Here is a 15,905-nt window from a genome sequence, read left to right on the forward strand (position 1 = left end):
TCCTCTCACTCTTCTCCTCTGCTTCCTTCCCGTGCCGTCCAGACTGTTCGGAGGMAAGCAGGCTAAGCAGCAGGCCCCAGTCACCACCGCAGAGAACATGAAGAACTCCACCGTCATCTTCAACCTCCAAGCCAACTCTGGCCAGCAGGGTGGCGCTCTGGACTCCCCCTCGGCCAGTAGCGGGGGCAGTAGCCCTCTGTATGGGAGTGGAGGTCGTCTGGGTGTGGAGGCCCACTCCCTCTCCCCCCTGGCCTCCAGTCCCAGCTCGGCTCTGTCCACCCCCTCCCACAGCCTGGCCTGGAGCAGCACCCTGAGCAGGGACACTCTGAGCCCCGGCTACCCCTCCCTCAGCAGCCTTGCCACCAGCAGCGAGTCCATCGACCTGTCTCTGGGCAGCGGAGGCCACGGACACCACGGCCCTGGTCACGACACACTGCCAGCCTGCGTCAGGAACAACGGCATCAAAACTGGCTTCTCAGACAGGTAGGAGTGGGTTTGGTTTAGGAGCTGCCAGGTGTGGCTATTTGTTTTAATGTCGGCTACATGCTCTCCTCTCTTTTCWTCCCTTTGTATCTCAACCTTCGATCTGTTGTGTTCATGAGGGTTTAGTCCCTTTCTAACAGTAGAGTTTGAGTGGCCATATTGATGATATAGGAGATGATAGGAGACTGACTCTTAGTTGTTGGTGTAATGAAAGCATGGATTGTATCTTGACTGTTGATCTCTCTGTTTCCCCGTTCTATCTGTGCTCCTCTCTCTGTTGTTTACCCTTCCCCCCTAACCCCCTACACCACTAACCCCCTCCCTACCCCCTACACCACTAACCCCCTACACCACTAACCCCCTACACCACTAACCCCCTCCCTAACCCCCTACACCACTAACCCCCTCCCTACCCCCTACACCACTAACCCCCTACACCACTAACCCCCTCCCTACCCCCTAGCCTTAGCCCTCTCTCCTCTCCCTTGGGTAGTCCCAGCCGAAACACTTTACCCCGGAAACAGGACAGGTAAATGTGTCTATATGGAGTTAGGCTTGCTTGATGGTGAAACAGCTGCCTGTGTGTAGTGACCTGTGTTTGTGAAGTGAAGTGACTGTTGGATGTTATCGCTGCCGCCATCTCTTTCACAGCATGCATAATGACATCTGCTGGCTACACTGGGAAGGACAGGGCTGGAGTCTGAAACCTAATCTTGAGATGTATATCAAAGCGTATAGAACTAAGAAAGATCACACCACAGCTGTGAAGCTTCTATAGGTAGCTGTTATCTGTAGCTGTGTCCTGTCTCTATATGTTTTGTCTACGTGTTCAGAATGGCCACACACCTACCTCCACCAAACATGAATTTCCCCTATGTTTAGGTTTTTGGGCTTCTGTGATTAGATGTATATTACACMCGTTGTTTTACTCAAACAAGGGCTGAACTCCCAAAACAAATCTCTGTAAGCCACCATTTCCTTGAGCAGTTTACTCAGGAAAAAAATACATACATAAATGTATTTTTTTAAGTATTTATTTTTGTATAATGTTTTTTTGGGGGTGGTATTAAGTATTGTTTTCATGAACGTACATTGACGTACAACTTCCACCTGTATCATACAATATATGATGCATGATCCCATGCTCTGTGATTTTGTAGACCATGTTGTGATTGTCCACCCTGCACATTATCACACAGCCTTGATGTTACCCATGTGCCTCCCTGTCTACCAACAGCCTAGGTTATTATCATTATCTGTGCAGATTGTGACTTGCAGCATTCACACAAAGATGTGGATGTGAGGTGGATTTTCAGCATCTCCTGTCATCTCTCTGCAGGTACGGCCACCTGCCCCAGCTACGTAGTCATGACGACCCCCGGGATTGGCTGCGTTCCCACTCTGCAGGAGGTCTTCAGGAGTCTGCCGCCAGCTCACCCTTCTACCCCACCTCCAGCCTCACCTCGCCCTCCGGAGCCCGCTTCAACTTCTCCCAGCTTGGTAGGTGTAGCCTCAACCCTCCCTACTCATCACTTTGATTAGCACTGTTGGAACAGTGATAGTCATCACTGCACAATTAACTAAATATTGTGTACATGCTGGCTTAATGTTTCGTCTCTCTCAAGAGACTTCTCCGATAGTAGCGGTGATGTAAGGAAAAGTAGTAGTGATTATATCTGTTATGTTGTATTGCACTCTTACTTTCCACTATGAGTGAAGAGTAAGAGACAAACGGCAAATATCTGATCAATGCCCTCTGTCAATGTCTGTTTTTAAGATATTCTTTGACCTTTGTTATGTGACGGTTGTGTCCCAGCAGGCAGCCCTACCACGGCGGCACAGATCAACCTGGCAAACCTCCGCAGCGGCCTGGCCAATCAGGACGGTTCGTATGACCCATACAGTGACCCCCGTCTGAGGAACTCGTCCATGTCTCTAGAGGAGAAGAGTCGCACCATGACCAGCTCTGGGTCCTTCAGAGAAGGCCTGGAGGAGGGTAAGACAGACTGACATACCCCTCCGTCTATCTGCTATCACACAGAGCCTCAGAGAAATTGAGAGCTTTGGACTATAAGGTTCTATCTGCATAGCCGTGTTCTGTTCAATGTTCTCTAACTATATAGTACTCTAAATACTCCAATTCATGGTGTTAAGTTCAAAAGAATACCAGATAAAAATCACTGACACCATTCAAACCAAGAATCATCTTTTTGCAGAAAGAACCTTATCGTCCCAAGCTCTCGAAATGCAGGTACATTTATTTCTTTGTTAGATGACTTCCACTCCACATGCATGTGTGAACTTCCATTTTACTTCTGAATGGATTATRTTTCCTTTAAAAAATCGAGCCATGCTTGCAGATTGTTGTTTACTAAGAGGGTTTTTTGAAAGCCTTTTTAACAGGGCACTATTGAAAGACATACTTTTTTTAATTTACAAAATTAATGTTTATTGAATCCACACGCTTGTTCAACCAACCATTTAAATCACTAGTGAAGTATTTCATTACCTTTATTATTTCAGTCTTTCCACACGTTTACAGTTGAATTGGGACGTACAAAGAAGCAGTTTGTTCGATGTACGTACATAGACTGAGGTTTGATGATTGACTACACTTCTTTGGCTGAATGGCTTGGTGCTCTTGTGGTTTATTGCTTGTCCCGAGGCTCTCTTTTTAACTGATCCCTGTATGATGCCAGGTTCTTGGCTGGTGTTGGCTGTTGATTTGTTCGTGTCCAAGGGCAAGTCTCAGAGTCATGTTGAGCTGTGGTGTTGTGGCATGTAGGCCAAGGTTAGGAGGAGGAGGAGAAGAAGGAAGAGAAAGGCTGATAAATATCTCCTCTCCCATCGCAGATTGACATCTGACTCAACACCAGCTCTACAGACCCGCTCTCTTTCCAGACAGGAGCAGGGCACAGGGCTGTGTTTGATGGCACTCCAGTGCCTACTTTTCTACTTTAGATCACAAGTGATAGAGTAAACCTGGGAAAATATCTGCTCTAACCACAGTACATGTAGATGTACTCTACCTTCTTTTAGTACTCCTAAATATATGTTTCAGAAAAGACAAGCATCCATTCCCAACTTAAAAAATGAATCCAACGTCCTAGCATGTAAAGGTGTAATCTGGGATATGTAGTGCAGTTCAATGGTCATTTCAAAGAATAATATAGGTAACTGCCAAAATAATGGAAACACTTGATAAATGAGGGATACAAAGTATATTGAAAGCAGGTGCTTCCACACAGGTGTAGAATTAACATCCCATCATTCATTACCAGCTCTACATATATAAGAAATATGAATGTGTTGAAAATCTCAAATTGTTTGCATAGTCAACTTACACAGAGCTCTGAAACACACACTTATCCCACCAGAAATGCAACAAGGGGTCTTTTCATAGTCCTGGTTAAACCTGGTTTCAAAAAACAGATAAAGCAACACCTCGYKGCACAAGGCCTCTCCCCTATTTGACCTAGATAGTTTGTGTGTATGCATTGATATGTAGGCTACGTGTGCCTTTTTAAAAATGTATGTAGTTCTGTCCTTGAGCTGTTCTTGTCTAATGATGTTCTGTATTATGTCATTCTGTATTATGTTTCATGTTTTGTGTGGACCCCAGGAAGAGTAGCTGCTGCTTTTGCAACAGCTAATGGGGAGCCTAATAAAATACCAAAATACCATCATGCTTTGGGTCAGGTATACAAATGCTGGGCAGTCCCTGTTACCTATTATTTTGGCTACCATGGCTAGAATAAGAGATCTCAGTGACTTTGAAAGAGGGGAGACTGTTGGGGCACGTTTGGCAGAAGCTCCAGTGACAAAAACTGCTCAACTTGCTGATATTTCACAATATGCCATTGCCGTCTCAGTCACCAGATACCAATCCTATTGAACAATTACGTGAGATTCTGTAGTGGTGCTTGACACAGCGTTTTCCACCAATGAAAACAAAATGCCAAATGATGGAAATTCTTGTGGAAGACTGGTGTCTCATTCCCTACCATCCAGGGCTCCCGAGTGGTGCAGCGGTCTAAGTCTTAGTGCTTGAGATGTTACTACAGACACCCTGGTTCAAATCCAGGCTGTGATTGGGAGTCCCATTTGGCCGTGATTGGGAGTCCCATAGGGCAGCTCACAATTGGCCCATGTTTGACCGGTGTAGGCTGTCATCGTAAATAAGAATTTGTTCTTAACCCACTTGTCTAGTTAAATTAAGGTAAAATAAAAAATGAACCATCCACACACGTCAATGAACTCTGTGACACTTGAATCAGTCTGGAGAACACACTCAGGGCTCTGGATAACTAGGGCTTGTTTTTACAAAGGCAGCTAAGCATTTCGTTAAGTTTGGCACATCCCCTTGCTGTCGTTTTAATCCTGCAGGGATATTGTGGTTCCATTAAATGATGATGAATGAAGAGAGAGAGGCTGTGTTATTGTTATGGCATTGACAGTACTCACTAGAGAATATGTAAGGGATCATCAACAAGGGCCTATGCGTTCTGTGGAAATTAACGAAGGACTGTGTTCATTTGCAGGTAGAAATGTGTTTAGGTTTACTAGATAGCTACAGTAGTTGCCTTGGTAACCAAACAAACAGACTTGCTAGTTAGCTAACCAAACCATCAGTCCTAACTTGCTATTATGGAAATCAAATTCAAAGTTTTCAATTCGACTTTTGCTTTCAAAATCAGCTCAAACATAGAACATGTAAGAATGAACCATAGCCATTGAATCTACCATGCTCATATACCGTGCGTTATGGGGAATTGGGGCGGCAGGTAGCCTAGTGGTTAGAGCATTGGACTAGAAACTGAAAGGTTGCAAGATTGAATCCCCAAGCATGATGAGGTGTAGGTTAATGACTGCTGGTAAAGTGTGAACGCATCATACAGTATGTCTCACAAGGGAGATGTTGAGTTTGGACATGTGAACTGTAGAGTTAACCAGTCTGGTGCTGCTGTGTGGGTTTCAACCATATCAGCACAATTAAAGTGTAGGCTACAAAGTAAACTAGTTACAGTAACAGTGACACACACACAAGTACAGCACCTCTGTTGTAAACGTTCAGTCAGGGGACCTGTTCATGCATGTTCCTGTTTCCAGTCTTCAGGTTGAGATGAATCCCTGCTTACATGGATCATACACCCACCACTGGTTGAATCAAAGTTGTGACGTGTAATTGACGTCTGTGCCCAGTGTGTCATGAATGATGTCGGCAGATGAATGAGTTGAACGTTGTGTTTTTGTTTCTCTCCAGTCCACGCCTCCTCTGTGTCTCTGGTGTCCAGCACTTCGTCTGTCTACTCCACGGTGAGCGCCACTTCGCTGTTTGTCTATGCACTCCACTGACTATCCAAACACATGGATATGCTAAGGGCTGGTTTCCCAGACACAGATTAAGCCTAGTCCTGGGCTAAAAAGTTATTTTAATTGCAATTCTTCAAGCATGCTTTTTAGTTTAGGACTAGGGTTAATCTGGTTTCCACTAGCTTCCATAGCCACAAAGTCAGATTCCCCAGCCACAAAGTACAAATGAGCTCCATTTTTGGTCTAAATTTAAGGTTACACTCTTAGAAAAAAGTTCCAAGAGGGTTCTTTGGCTGTCCCCTTAGAAGAAACCTTTTTGGTTCCAGGTAGAACCGCTTTTGGTTCCAGGTAGAACTATTTTGGGTTCTCTAAAGGGATCTACCGGGAACCAAAAAGGGGTTCTTCAAAGGGTTATCCTATGGGGATAGCCGAAAAACCCTTTTAGGTTCTAGATAGTGTAGGGTTAGGCATAAGGTTAAGGTTATGTCTGAATTGACTGCTGAATCGCGTTGCTAGTTAACTGTGCTCCTAGGGATTCACTGTAGCCTTAGATGGAAAATGAATATGTTCAGATTGTTTGTCATGTCGTCTTATCCCATGCATACTCTGACATGCTAAACCCTATTTGTTTCCTTCTCTTTGCTCCTCTTCTATTTCCATAGCCTGAGGAGAAAGCTCAGTCAGAGGTAAGAACAACTTTGTGTACTTTACTTTCACACAATGTGACACCATTGATTCGTATCATAGCCTTTTGTGATATGTAACATATTACACCATACTGTGACCTGATTACGAGGGCCGGACTACTGCATTTGGGGCACCGGGGCACTGACCCACCACCCCCCAATATCATTTTTTTTTAACTTACTGCATTTCAACACATTTTGCCATGGTGCAGAGAGAAAAATGTACAGTTTTGCTATTCTACACATTTTCTCATGAGGCTAAGAGAAAATGTTGCTATTTTAAAGCAAATGTCCTGCTATTCTACACATTTTACTATCATATGCTATCTGATTTAATTTATTTTGGAGGGTTTGGGGGCCCACGTAGCAGTATAACCATTTATGAGCCCTGAAGTTATTTGAGTAATACAAAGGCTTTGTTAGCAGCTGAACATGTACCGACTGATCCAGCTGCCCCACAGGAGCAACTAAATCCCTATCATTCTTACTCAAAATACTCTGTTATRTTCAATGGAATACATACTACTGTATCATGTATGGTATGTATCGTATTTCCTGTAGATAAGCATGATCTTGTTTTTCTGTTCTCAGATTCGTAAACTGCGGAGAGAATTGGACGCCTCCCAAGAGAAGGTGTCTGCTCTGACCACTCAAATGAGTGCTAATGTAAGTATGATGGCAAAGGGTTACTATGCTTTGCACTGTGGCTCTCATTGTTATGCTATGCTGGTAGAAACTGTATGTAATGTCTTGGTTGTGCTCAATGGAACTAATTTGTGTTAATGTTGCATATTACCAGCATTTCAAATATCTAGAAGTCAAAGTGTTCCAGCATTGCGGATGGTGTTTTTTTTGTTTACCTTTGCGTGGCTGCCTAAAGCACATTGAACATGACACTGTGTAATGGTCTGAGAGGGGAAGCATTGAACATGACACTGTGGAATGGTCTGAGAGGGGAAGCATTGAACATGACACTGGTGTAATGGTCTGAGAGGGGAAGCATTGAACATGACACTGTGGAATGGTCTGAGAGGGGAAGCATTGAACATGACACTGTGTAATGGTCTGAGAGGGAAGCATTGAACATGACACTGTGGAATGGTCTGAGAGGGAAGCATTGAACATGACACTGTGGAATGGTCTGAGAGGAAGCATTGAACATGACACTGTGTGTAATGGTCTGAGAGGGGAAGCATTGAACATGACACTGTGGAATGGTCTGAGAGGGAAGCATTGAACATGACACTGTGTAATGGTCTGAGAGGGAAGCATTGAACATGACACTGTGGAATGGTCTGAGAGGGGAAGCATTGAACATGACACTGTGGAATGGTCTGAGAGGGGAAGCATTGAACATGACACTGTGGAATGGTCTGAGAGGGGAAGCATTGAACATGACACTGTGGAATGGTCTGAGAGGGGAAGCTTTGAACAGGACACTGTGGAATGGTCTGATAGGGGAAGCATTGAACATGACACTGTGGAATGGTCTGAGAGGGGAAGCATTGAACATGACACTGTGGAATGGTCTGAGAGGGGAAGCATTGAACATGACACTGTGGAATGGTCTGAGAGGGGAAGCATTGAACATGACACTGTGAATGGTCTGAGAGGGGAAGCATTGAACATGACACTGTGGAATGGTCTGAGAGGGGAAGCTTGAACATGACACTGTGGAATGGTCTGAAGGGGAAGCATTGAACATGACACTGTGGAATGGTCTGAGAGGGGAAGCATTGAACATGACATGTGGAATGGTCTGAGAGGGAAGCATTGAACATGACACTGTGGAATGGTCTGAGAGGGGAAGCATTGAACATGACACTGTGTAATGGTCTGAGAGGGGAAGCATTGAACATGACACTGTGGAATGGTTGAGAGGGGAAGCATTGAACATGACACTGGGGAATGGTCTGAGAGGGGAAGCATTGAACATGACACTGTGTAATGGTCTGAGAGGGGAAGCATGAACATGACACTGTGGAATGGTCTGAGAGGGGAAGCATTGAACATGACAGCTGTGGAATGGTCTGAGAGGGGAAGCATTGAACATGACACTGTGGAATGGTCTGAGAGGGGAAGCATTGAACATGACACTGTGGAATGGTCTGGGAAGCATTTAACCCCATATCTGCTCTATCTGCTCTCTGAATGCAAACAAACACAATGGCCCAGCAGTAACGACCTAATGATGGTGCATCCTCTGGCCCGCATCCACACTGGTCATGTGATCTCACAACAGAGATTTCACAACAAAGCAGGTTGGAGGTTCCTGCAGCTGTGGAGACTTGGTGTGGAGTATGAAGGCTGTAGCCCCATGTAAGAGCACTCGTGTTAAGCTGCTAGAGTATGGCCTGACCCTAACAGCCCTACGAGACAGACCTGCACTAGGACCTGACTGACTGACTGACTGACTGACTGAATGACTGACTGACTGGCTGAATGACTGACTGGCTGACTTACCAAGAATAGACGGTTTGGCTGACAATGTCACAAAAATGCATTGATGTAGCCGAAAGGTGTGTATTGTTTATTTCTGAACGGTCATATAGCTAGCAACAATGACAAGAAGCCGCCATGTGGGGAATCGTAGGTGGCTTGTTTTAGCTAGTTTTATCTTCTTATCCATACCATGTCTTGTTTTGAGTGATGTCATGCTAATATGTCAAAAACTTTGCAAGCTAGCTAACCAACAACTCTAACAATGTATTTGAGAGACAAGTGCTCATTCTGCAAATGTATTTACAGTATGTTTTCAATAAACATTTGGAGATTAAATATACAGTGCGTTCAGAAAGTATTCAGACCACTTAACTTTTTCCACATTTTGTTACGTTACAGCCTTATTCTGAAATTGATTAAATATGCATTTTTTTTAATCAATCTACACACAATACCCCATAATGACGAAGCGAAAACAGGTTTTTAGACATTTTTGCAAATATATAAAAAAATAAAAATACCCTATTTACGTAAGTATTCAGACCCTTTGCTATGAGACTAGAAATTGACMTTAGGTGCATCCTGTTTCCATTGATCATCCTTGAGATGTTTCTACAACTTGATTGGAGTCCACCTGTGGTAAATTCAATTGATTGGGCATGATTTGGAAAGGCTCACACCTGTCTATATAAGGTCCCACAGTTGACCGTGCATGTCAGAGCAAAAACTAAGCCATGAGGTCGAAGAAATTGTCCGTAGAGCTCCAAGACAGGATTGTGTCGAGGCACAGATCTGGGGAAGGGTAACAAAAAATATCTGCAGCATTGAAGGTCCCCAAGAACACAWTGGCCTCCATCATTCTTAAATGGAAGAAGTTTGGAACCACCTAGACTCTTCCTAGAGCTGGCCGCCTGGCCAAACTGAGCAATCATGGAAGAAGGGCCTTGGACAGGGAGGTGTCCAAGAACCCAATGGTCACTCTGACAGAGCTCCTCTCTGGAGATGGGAGAACCTTCCAGAAGGACAACCATCTCTGCAGCACTCCACCAATCAGGCCTTTATGGTAGAGTGGCCAGACGGAAGCCACTCCTCAGTAAAAGGCACATGACAGCCCACCTGCAGTTTGCCAAAAGGCACCTAAAGGACTCTCAGGCCATGAGAAACAAGATTCTCTAGTCTGATGAAACAAACTATTTAGCCTGAATGCCAAGCGTCACGTCTGGAGGAAACCTGGTACCATCCCTAAGGTGAAGCATGGTGGTGGCAGTATCATGCTGTGGGGATATTTTTCAGCGGCAGGGACTGGGAGACTAGTCAGGATCAAGGGAAAGATGAACGGAGCAAAGTACAGAGATCCTTGATGAAAACCTGCTCAGGACCTCAAACTGGGGCGAAGGTTCACCTTCCAACAGGACAACGACCCATAAGCACACAGCCAAGACAACGCAGGAGTGGCTTCAGGAAAAGTCTCTGAATATCCTTGAGTGGCCCAGCCAGAGCCCGGACATGAACATCTCTGGAGAGACCTGAAAATAGCTGGGCAGCGACACTCCCCATCCAACCTTGCGGAGCTTGAGAGGATCGACAGAAAAGAATGGGAAAAACTTCCCAAATACAGGTGTGCCAAGCTTGTAGCGTAATACCYAATAAGACTCGAGGCTGTAATCGCTGCCAAAGGTGCTTCAATGAAGTACTGAGCAAATGGTCTGAATACTTATGTACATGTGATATTTCCGGGGGGGTTTTTGCAAAAACTTCTAAAAACCTGTTTTTGCTTTGTCATTATAGGATATTGTGTGTAAATTGAGGGGGGGAAACTATTTAATCCATTTCAGAATAAAGCTGTAACGTAACAAAATGTGGGAGAAGTCCAGGGGTCTGTGTACTTTCCGAATGCACTGTAGTTTACATGTTGTCAACAATCTAAGCCAAGCCTGTCTGTTTTGCCCCATAGTTGCACACACGTCAGTTTTGTTGCTTAACAACCAACCCGTCTATACTCCTGGAGCTAATCTGTGCAGCTTGATAGTGGAGCAGTCAGCCAGCCACATGCCCCAACACCAGCGCCTCTGTCTGATGGAAGCCCTCCAGATCTGTTCCCCGCATTCTCTTCTGCCTTCAGCTTATGTTCCGTGGAGGATGGGCTCTGGGCTGTGATAGGAATCAGGACGTGTTTACTCATACCTCTGTGTGATGATCAGAAGCTCAAAAGCTATCAGTCTTCAGCATCGGTCTGCTATTGGACTCATACTTTATCAAAGGCAGACTGGTCCCTGGCTGGGCTTGATCACCTTGAGCTGAGGAGCTTTAACCATGTCAGCGAGAAGTCCCAGGGCCAGCAGCCCGGTGGCGTGGTATTCCCTGAACCACTACCCGTCCCTGGGGAAGGAGGCAGCCAGAGAGAGGGCCAGAYGCCAGCTGCAGCCCATGCTGAGGCACCACCAGGGGGACAGCAACACACAGCAGGACCTCACTGAGGTGGGATCTGACTGGCACCTCTGGCTAGCAGTATAGGGAATAATATGGCTACGTTGTGGGCTGTAACTAGAGGTAACTAGAGTTCAGTGTGTCTGTCCTAGATATGTTTTATCAGAGGACACACTCGTCTCTGTTGCCTTTATCTTGATGTTCTGCTTTTGTTTTGGCTGGAAAGCTGTTAGTTATCAAACACCAGGAACTTCATATTTGATTTCATGTTTGATTTCAAAAGTTGATAATGCTTTGGTTTTTCAGTGGAATGTAAATCAATTGCTCTGATTTTTTTATTTGTAAAGCATATCAACAACATCAATGCATAAGATAATGTGTCATATCTGAAACCAACCTTTTGAAATCCAAACACCTGCGGTGTGTAATGTTTGCATTTATCTTCTAAAACACAAGCCGTCCATTGATTTCATGCATTTGAGTAGGTTTCTTTGGATGTTTATTATAGCCAAACAGACGGCATACTGAGCGAGTCTACAGTCTCTTTGTACATCTTCATCATATTTCCAACTGCGTCATTTGATAACGAGCATGACTTTTAGCAGCATGTTTCTACCATACCTGTATCTCTACAACATATAACAGATACTGGTGATTATTTTTACTCTGCATATGAGATGAAAACATCCTAACCGTATTCCTCTTTTTCCTTTGTCCCCATGTGCTCATCTGTGGCTGTGAGAAGATTGCAGGTCTCTGGTTTCACTAAGGCAGCTGAGAGCTAGCTAGAGTGTGTTAGGACTTGTGTTGGCCTCATGTTGATCTCTACCAGGCTGCTAAAACATGGAACCCTGCCCAGACAGCTACTGTAGCTAGCTAGCCGTCAGAGAGCCTGCCCCATCACCCTTTACATCAGCATTGATCCATTTCCAACATGTTCTGACCTGTCATTCTTACTCAAAATACTCGGTACACCATGACATAGCAGCCATTATCACCTGTGTATGTTTTGTTTTGGCTCTGTGTATGCATGTCGTGAAAAGCACATGGGTGTGTTCTTATTAGCAAGACCTTTACCGAAAGCGRCAGTTTGTTGCCCTTTTCACAGCCTTGAGATGGGATTACAAATGACATTGTCAGCAGGTCAATTTGCTTACTTTCCTCATACATGGATCACTAACTGTGAACTGTTGTGTGTATGTCTTCAGGATCACCTGGTAGCAGCATTTGAGCAGAGCTTGGGGAACATGACCATCCGACTCCAGGGACTTACCACCACGGCTGAGCAGAAGGTGTGGACTGGGGCTGTGGTCTGTTTCCTTTTAAATTTGTCCGTCCTTCCTTGGATGGATGGTGGAGCTAATTGTGTTGTTTTATCATGTTGTTGTGTTGTAGGATTCTGAGCTAAACGAGCTGAGGAAGACCATAGAACACCTGAAGAAGCAGAATACCACAGTCCAGGCAGCCATCAACGGTGACATCAATCTCCCAGAGCCCTCCTGCAACGGTGATAGGTCAGGTGAGAAGTTACCTCCCACATCACCATGGAAACACAACAAGGATGCATGGTTATTGCCTAATGAGAAAGGCATCTGACTCAGAATCTGAATGTATTCCAATTCTACGTCATCATCTGGTTCCTGTCTAACCCAGTCACTTTCTTGTGTATTCCATAGCTTCAGCCAATGAGAGCTCCCAGCCTCAGCCGGACCTGCGTATCCACAGACAGCACTCATCTGACAGTGTGTCCAGCATCACAAGCGCCACCAGCCACTCCAGTGTGGGCAGCAACCAGGAGCTGGACTCCAAGAACAAGAAGAAGAACTGGGTAGGTCCTCCTCCCTGTTCCCTCAACTCAGGGGTCTGGAGTCAACTCAGCTGTCTGTCTGTCGCTGTGTGTTTCTGTCTGTCTGTCTGTCTAATCTGTAATGTGTTTTTGCCCTTTCCTCCAATCCTCCTGATTGTCTCAGCCTCCTTGTGCAGGAGCAAAGGTGAATATGCTTATTGCTCTTAGGGAGCTCCTCTAGAAACTGGACTGTGAGTGGAGTTCTGTGAGCCGTTCTCTTATTGCATATGAAAAACCGCAAACAAACTGCACGTTGCTACAAAAAGGTTTAGTCTGTAGTCTGTTATAGTTAGATACAAGCTTAGGTCAATGTAAAAAAAAATGTGCCTGTATAAAAGGCAGATGTGTGTATATTCTGGTTCAACATGGCCTGTAACCTATGAAGTCAAATTAAAATGTCTGTGTGTTCTTTTGTCCTGATATAATAAGGCTGTTGCGTGTGTTGGAGGGAAGGTGAAAGATGACTATGTATGCAGACTGTCCACAGTGATGATACTTGTACAGATGTACTATCTTAATTTGACCAGTTTCTCACAGCAGTAAAATAAACCTGCAGCAACAGGAAATGTGAATTATTATGCGTCTAATAATTAATGGACATTTTTGTAGGGGTTGTATTATTTTAAGTGAAAATGACAAACTTTAGAAGCATTTTTAACCTGTTTAAATTAAAATTATCTGCAACAACAGTGTGATCAAATTAAGATAGGACATCTGTAGCTATGTATAGGTTAGAAGTACAACCGTGGAGTACCTGACTATTTGACCACAAGGGGGCAGACGGCTCCTGAGTTTAAATATCTAAATCTGCCTTTTAGTGATTGAGTAGTCATGTCAATTAGTGAGAAGTTGTCAAAGTGATATCGTATCCTCTCTAATAGCCTGGTGTTCATTCCCTGTGTGTAGCTGTGAGTTGTTTGTTTGCATTCAGTCTCTTTAGTGAGCTAACTTGTGAACAGCCTAGTCTCTGTCCCTAACACCTGTACAAGGTCTTGGATTATTTATGTGAGCTAAAAGTTGAAGTTGTCTATGATCAGCATGCTGTCTTGTCTTGTATTTTTCCTCTTGTGCTCTCCTATGGTGGGGCAGGTTTATGAGGTAAGATCACACACTCTTTCCCAAAATTATTATTGCTTGATCAGATGGAGACGGTGAAAGAGTAGAAGTTTATAAATGCTTTGTGTACAAGTTTCTTTCGACTCCCTGAGGTGTCTGTGTGTTTCACTATGTACTCAGGTCTCTTGTTTTCTTCCCTGCTCCCTGTTCCTCGCCCTGTCCCCGGCTGCAGCTACGGAGCTCCTTCAAGCAGGCATTTGGGAAGAAGAAGTCGCCCAAGTCTGCGTCCTCCCACTCGGACATTGAGGAGATGACCGACTGTTCCCTGCCCTCCTCCCCCAAGCTAACAGCATATAACTGCTCCACCACCTCTACACCCATGCTCCAGAACTCCCACTCCAACTCTTTGTGAGTACCTGGGCCCAGACCAATAGACCATTAGACGCTCACCTGTTTATAACTGTGTTACGCACGCCTCTGAGAAGAGGGAACGCAACTCCCTGCTGCAACTCAACTCCCTGTGAAGTGCAAGAGGTATGGACTGTAGGCGTGAGTAAGGACGACAAAGGCAGATTTTATCAAATTCTCAAGCAAGGATCTCTCTCTCCAATCTTTCCAAAATCTTCTCTCTAATGATTTCTCTCCCTCCAAAAAATATCTATTTTCCTGAACAGAACACTGGCTTTTATATTCCTCAGGTGGCAAAGGTAATTAGTGTCAGCTGCTTCTTGACGAGGGGGCGTGGTCAGCTCTCCAATTRTCAATTAGCCATGGAGAACTCAGGAAGCTATCTCCTGAAACACACACTCAAMTACATACCACAACACAGAAAACTGGGGAACGTAACACGCCCACCACAAAATTTGCAAACATTGTTTGTAATAACAAAACCCAACGCTTCCCCAGTTAGTAAACCCGTGATAGAGCGTCAGCAACCACATTCGCTGAGCCCTTCACATAGGCTATCTGTACATTATATCCTTGTACAATCAGAGTCCACCGCATAAGGCGGCGGTTCTGATTGTACATTTGCTTTAAGAACACTAAAGGATTATGGTCCGTGAAGACCATTACAGGCAAGGCACTGGATCCCACATATACCTCAAAGAACTGTAAGGCTAGCAATAAAGCTAGCGTCTCTTGTTCAATTGTGGAGTACCTTGACTGACACGCGTTGAACTTATGGGAGAAGAAACTGACGGGCCGATCCACTCCGTCTTCATCTTCCTGTAAGAGAACCGCACCCACCCCCACTATACTAGCGTCTACCTCCAACTTAAAAGGTTTGTCAAAGTTGGGAGCGGCAAGCACTGGGGCACTACAAAGTAGCGCTTTAGCGGACTCAAAAGCATGGTTACRGTCCTTGGACCACCTAAATGGTACCTTGGGACTAAGCAGAGATGAAAGGGAAGCTACTACCGTCGAGAAATTCTTACAGAATGTACGATAGTACCCTACCATCCCTAGGAATCTGCGCAACTGGCGTCGAGTCGTGGGAGCAGGAAAAGCAACAATTGCTTCCACTTTGCCAGATACTGGGCGCACTTGACCTCGTCCCACTTGTTTCCCTAAATAAGTCACCGTAGCCTTCCCAAACTCACACTTGGCCAAATTGAGGGTTAAAGAAGCATTCTCCAACCGCTGAAACACAC

The 15,905-nt window shown here is 44.8% G+C and overlaps 1 protein-coding gene across 1 annotated transcript in view; it reads left to right on the top strand.

The window, feature by feature from the left end:
• The window catches only part of nav2b (neuron navigator 2b), a 314,640-nt gene that overhangs the window by 285,038 nt on the left and 13,697 nt on the right, over positions 1-15,905 (top strand). Inside the window, 10 exon segments of the mRNA XM_070439864.1 lie at positions 43-483; positions 1,823-1,983; positions 2,303-2,479; positions 5,747-5,799; positions 6,459-6,482; positions 7,074-7,148; positions 12,560-12,643; positions 12,747-12,870; positions 13,028-13,179; positions 14,486-14,661. Of these exon segments, the coding sequence (XP_070295965.1) occupies positions 43-483; positions 1,823-1,983; positions 2,303-2,479; positions 5,747-5,799; positions 6,459-6,482; positions 7,074-7,148; positions 12,560-12,643; positions 12,747-12,870; positions 13,028-13,179; positions 14,486-14,661 (1,467 nt within the window).

This window comes from Salvelinus sp. IW2-2015, linkage group LG4q.1:29, assembly GCF_002910315.2.
Source record: "Salvelinus sp. IW2-2015 linkage group LG4q.1:29, ASM291031v2, whole genome shotgun sequence".
Classification (NCBI taxonomy): domain Eukaryota; kingdom Metazoa; phylum Chordata; class Actinopteri; order Salmoniformes; family Salmonidae; genus Salvelinus; species Salvelinus sp. IW2-2015.